This window comes from Typha latifolia, chromosome 4, assembly GCF_019914945.1.
Source record: "Typha latifolia isolate L0001 chromosome 4, TyphaL0001v2, whole genome shotgun sequence".
Classification (NCBI taxonomy): Eukaryota; Viridiplantae; Streptophyta; class Magnoliopsida; order Poales; family Typhaceae; genus Typha; species Typha latifolia.
In genome coordinates this window covers 11555732-11561770 of record NC_133089.1, presented here as the reverse complement: position 1 = coordinate 11561770, position 6039 = coordinate 11555732, and the positions used below count along the sequence as shown (strand labels likewise).

At 38.6% G+C, this 6039-nt stretch overlaps 1 protein-coding gene across 1 annotated transcript; it reads left to right on the top strand.

Annotated features, from left to right (window-relative positions):
* Positions 1 to 355: 355 nt before the first annotated feature.
* Positions 356 to 4194, top strand: LOC140787500 (putative disease resistance protein RGA3). The gene is made up of 2 exons (XM_073136445.1): positions 356 to 3814; positions 3896 to 4194. The coding sequence occupies exon 1, from the start codon at positions 522 to 524 to the stop codon at positions 3795 to 3797; it is 3276 nt and encodes a 1091-aa protein (XP_072992546.1). The 5' UTR covers positions 356 to 521; the 3' UTR covers positions 3798 to 3814; positions 3896 to 4194.
* Positions 4195 to 6039: the final 1845 nt, after the last annotated feature.

Below are 6039 nucleotides of genomic sequence, written 5' to 3'. Positions count from 1 at the left end.
TTGACAATCATCTTTTTAAACCGAAGGCCAGAATGTTGATATGCACTTTTTAAAATTTATAACTATTCGAAATAAATAATAAAATTATAGTTTTGAAATAATAGATGGAAAGGAAAACTTCCCATTGTCCTTAAGGTAATAATATTTTTGCCATGGTCACTTCATATATTTTGAATAAGAGACTATTAGATCTTGGTTATCCCTGATTTACCTCTAAAATTAATAGGATAGCAGCAGCAAGCAACTCTCTTCTCATTGACTTAGCCAGTCAAATCCTCTGACAATTCCTCGTATTGAAAATTTCTTCTATTAATCATACATACAGGACAATACCAGCTTATCTGAATTTATCAAGACCAAGTGGTCTGCAAGTGGTTTTCCACGGAGAACTTTAACAGCTGGCATTATGTGGACGGCTTACCAACTTGATTGTCATTTCTCTTGAAGATTAGCAAAACAATCTTAGGAGGAATAGAGAAAGGGAGGAGTTCTGGTTGAAGAGAGAAAGAAGAGGAGTGCTCATGGCCGAACTTGCTCTAGCCTCTGCCATTTTGAAGCCTGTGATCGAGAAATTGAGCTCTGAAATCTGGAAGCAGCTCGGATTACTGTGGGGTCTTGATGGAGATCTTAACAAGCTGAAGGGGACACTTGAAAACATCAACAACGTCCTCCACGCTGCTGAGAAGAAGTCCATAACCGATCCAAGCGTGGGGAAATGGCTGCAGGAACTGAAGGATCTCGCTTACGACGCGGATGATGTGCTGGATGACTTCCAAGTTGAGTCACTGCGGCGCAGCGGCCATCATCATCCCATCGCAGGAAAGGTACGCGACTTCTTCTCGGAAGACAACCAACTTGCATTCCGTTATAAAATCGGCAAACAGATTAAGAAAATTAATGAGAGGATAAAGGAGATAGATGAAAACAAGAATAGATTTCAATTTCCAGTGATCAATGAGGTTTCTGTGAACACTGGATCACTCTCCTACTCGGAGAGAGAGACTTTCTTGGCCAATGATAATCAGGTCGATGAGTTATACGGAAGAGGTGAGGACAAGGAGAAGATTATAAGCTTTTTGGTCGACACAGACAATGATAAGATGTTATCCATCCTTCCAATAGTTGGATTAGGAGGAGTCGGAAAAACATCACTTGTTCAAATGGTCTTAAAGGATGAGAGGATTAAGGAGGCCTTTCGACCTCCAAGTAGCCCACCTCCAATCTGGGTTTGTATCTCCGAAGAATTTTCGGTAAAGGAAATTGCAGGAAAAATCATCGAATGTGTCTCAGGAGAAAAATGTCATCTTTCTGCTATCGAGCCCATGCGAAGTAGACTCTCCAATCTAATTGGCGGAAGGAAAATTTTGCTTGTGTTGGATGATGTTTGGAATGAAGATGATTTCAAGTGGGAAGACCTTAAATCCTTGATCAGTTATGCTGGATTGGGAAGTAAAGTAATAGTAACTACGCGCAGTGACGAAGTTGCAAGGATAATGCGTACCACCAATTCACATCGGTTGGATGTTTTAGAGTTTGAATATTGTTGGAAGTTGTTCAGCCACAGGGCATTCCAAATTGGGACAGAAATGGAGAATCCAAGGTTGGCAGACATAGGAAAAGAGATTGTCAAAAAGTGTGGAGGGGTACCATTGGCAGCAAAGGCTCTGGGAAGTTTGATGAGCTCAAGACGACGAGAAGATGAGTGGGTTGGTGTTAGAGACAGTGAAATTTGGGAATTATCTCGGAATGATCAGCATAATCAAGTTAAAATTCTGCCGGCTCTTAGATTGAGTTATGAGCACCTCCCGTCTTATTTGAAGCAATGTTTCATATATTGCTCATTGTTCCCAAAGGATTACGTGTTTGATGTTGAGAAACTAATTCAGTTCTGGATCGGCGAAGGCTTTATTTCTTCATCAAGTGGACGAGAGCATCCAGAGGACACTAGCAGGAGGTATTTTAATTCTCTGCACCAACGATCCTTCTTTCAGGAGGAAAATAAAGACAAGGATGGCAATGTAAGATTGTGCAAAATGCATGATTTAATCCACGACCTTGCTTGCTATATTGCGGGGCCTGAATTCTCCGTCAGAGGGAGAACAGTGGAGGAGAAAGACAAATGTCGCTATCTCTCAGTAGATCTCAGTGTTCCTCCTGAAACAATGATTGAAATGGATGTCATTGCTAAAGCAAAGAAGTTACGTTCGTTCATCTCAGTGCAATGGACAGAAGAATCCAACATAAACTTGGATATATTTTCAGGGCTTTTGTACTTGCGCGTGCTACATCTAGCTAATGGCAAGGGGATGAAAGAGTTACCTAGCTCAATTGCTAGACTAAAACATTTGAGGCACCTTGACTTGTCAAGAAGTGGAATAATAGCACTGCCTGAATCTATAACTAGACTTCGTAGTTTGCAGATGTTGAAACTCGCTAACTGCTTCGATCTCCAAAAGCTGCCTCAAGGAATGAAGAAGATGATCAACCTCAAAACTTTAGATATATCAAATTGTTATAAGCTGGATCGGATGCCACCCGGGATGGGTAGACTAACGAAACTTGAGACGCTTTCATTGTTCGTCGCTGGCGGTGAGCCTGGATGCAGCATTCTTGAGTTGCGGCAACTAAATCTGCTGAGAGGTAAACTGGAAATCCGATGTCTCGGTAAAGTGAAAGATACAGGGGAAGCCAATTTAGCAAATTTGAGTGCGAAGACGAGGCTACAGTCATTAACACTGAACTGGGGCTTCGACGATCAGAGAGGGAAGACAGAAGATGTGAAGAACGATGTGCTCGAAAGCCTGCAACCTCCTCCTTTTCTGAAGGTATTGGAGATCTATAACTTTGATGGTAACAGGTTGCCGAGTTGGATGACAGGAGGAATCCAGAGTCTAGTGAAAGTAGCACTTTGGGGTCTAAGAAGATGCGAATGTCTTCCGCCACTTGGCAACCGGCCGCATCTTAAGTCTCTTTTGGTAAGTGGAATGTCTGCCGTGACGGAAATTGGACGTGGCTTTTATGGGGATAGAGGCTCATTTCCTTCTCTGGAGAATCTTACCTTAGACAAGATGCCTCTATTGGAGATTTGGTGCACGGTGGATGCAGAAAAATCTTCAGAGATAGCGACGTTCCCTCACCTTAGTACATTAGAAATCCAGGAATGCCCCTTGTTGAAAGTTCAACCGTGTCTTCCGCCAACGGTAACGACATTGCTAATTTCTAATAGCAATGGTCAGGTATTGTCGGCGACAAGCCTGCGAGAGTCGTCAAAGCTGAAAACCTTACAGATAGAAGGATGCCAGCTGGCATCATCGGAATCCAATGGTTGGGATGGACTACCTTTCCTTACCGCCCTCAAAGAGCTGACAATCGAAGATATTCCAGATCTAGTCAGGCTTCCGGCGAGCATCATCGAGCATCCCTTCCCCTCTCTCCGAACAATGCGACTTAGGAACCTTTCGAGCTTCACATCACTTGGAATGGATATGGAGAGTCAGGAAGAGACGCCTCCCCTCTGCTTCGCTACACTCCAATATTTGTATATAGATAGATGCAACAGATTGACGGCACTGCCCAAATGGTTGGGACGCCTCACCTCCCTCCAGGATTTGCGACTTTCATATTGCAAGAATCTCGCGGCGTTGCCTGAAGGTCTGCAACGCGCTACTTCACTCAAGAGATTGATCATCTTGGGTTGTCCTCTTCTAGTGAGTCGATGCGAGAGGGAGCAAGGCGAGGACTGGCACAAGATTGCTCATGTTCCTAATCTCAAGATCTTCGAATATCCTCCTACTTGATTCTTCTGTTAATAGAAGTGATCTCTCCACTTTCGCTTTTATATTATCTACTCCTCTTGATGAATTTCCTCACGCTATTGTAGCTTATCTTATGGCAGGCACTAGCAATAGACATGTCAAAAGTTTGCGTAAAGGAGGATTATGCAAATCTGCCTAATAAAATAAAGGAAGAGTTGATGGCAAATATGTTGAGTGAGTTGGTCTTCTTTCTATATAGAAAGTATGAATGAATGTGGTTATTCGCAAAAGGGCCTGCTTATGTAAATGCATTCTTTTTGTATCATTTAGTTTTGTCAGTGTTATAATTTTCTAATGCATAACATGTTGGAAATGTTGAATAGACACTGTTCATATTAAATAAAATTTGACGATAGCTTTGTATCTTTATCCTATGAAACTTACGTTAGTATATAGTGTGATCAATTTTGTCATTGGTTCAAAATCAGCTCTCCCTTTAAAATTATACAACTCTGTGACTAATTAACCATTTGTTCCTCCGAGTGACAGTCTCGAGAAATTTGGATAGATTTGAAATAGTTGACTACTTTATATGTTTATTCATGTTAAAATGATTCTAGTGACATAATTTTGTAGCCGGTGCATCTCGTGAATATTTGACGAAAGGAGAGTATTTTATCTTTCTTCGTATTGGTTCATAGGTAACATTGATCCAATTTTAATTGATATTATTCAATAATTTGATCAGAACTATAGAAAGGGCACTTCACAACCAAAAAAAATAGTTAATGTAAGATTTAGTTTTTAGACTTATGACATGTTTCGGCCTCAATCGGGTCACCTCACAGGAACGTTAGGTTCGATAGATCAAATCCGTTTATCTAAATTTAGTTTTTTTACTATTTTTGTAAGACTTCTAGTCTTGCACTCAAGCTCAAACACCATTCAAGGCCAGCTCATGGGTTTAATGGGCTTACATGAGTTGGTCTATAATCTATATAGAAACAATGGTGTAGGATAAGATTAAAAAAACCCAAGTTGGTTTGATTAATAGAAACTACTTTAACCAACTATACTACATAATATTTATAATATCTATTTTGGTATATATATATATATATATATATATATATATATATATATATATATATATATATATATATCAAGCTTATCTAAACCGAGTTCGAGCAAACTGACTCTAGCTCGCCTCAACTCGATTAAACTTTTGAGCTCAAAAATTTAGCTGGTGAGCTTTTTCGACAACCCAATTGCCCAAAACTAATAGCAAGTCTTGTCGATGCATTTCGAATGCCTCTCTAGGCCGTACAAATGCATAGAGTAGATGTGAGTTCAATTACAGTTATTTTGAATTATTTGTTAAGTTATCCATGTGAAAAAAGACATATGTGAAGATAAGGTCATCACTCTTCCTCCTTACTTCAACTGTTGTATCTTCCTAATCCTTTAAAACTAGCCACTTCTCCCTAAACTTTAAATTCACTTATTTTATTATTATCATCTTCATCTCCCATATCATCACCAACACTATTACCACCATCAAACACCATCCATCTATCATCATAACATACCTTAACATATGACTCACAAAACTATCTTTGTATATTAAAAATCACATTCGAACACCTTTGAGAAAAAAAAAATCGCTTCAATCTTTTTCACCGACCTTCTTTTAACACTTATGCACATATCCATGCAAAAATTCTCGACAAAATTACACATTTAGAATATGTTAAAACAATTACAAATTACATATTCCTTTTATCAAAGATTTACTAAAAATTCACTATAAAATATTTGTACCACTTTATTATAATATTTGCTTCCTAAGTTAATACATCACATTTTCAGGTCGTCGCGAGTGTACAATTCTCATGACATTCCTGCTCATTTTTTGTGGCTAATAGACATTTATCGCCAATTGTGACCAAGTATTAAGTATTAAGATATATCATCATCTTTCCAATTACTATTCAGAAAAGCTCCTTCCCTCTCGGTTTACTGTTTTAAAAGAAAAATTATTAAAATTAAGAGTTAATTTGGATGGGCCAAAGAAACAAGAGTCGAAATAGAACAAAAAATTATTTGTTGGGTTAATTTTACTCTAATAGCAACTAATAGAACAAAAAATATTTAACTTTTAAAACGAAAAATTAGAGTAACTCCATATATTTTTACCTTAATTAAAAAAAAACTTATCCAAGATCATTCAAGAGTATTAAGGTTACTGGGTGTTCTTGATACTATTTTCCAGTAATTACGCAAG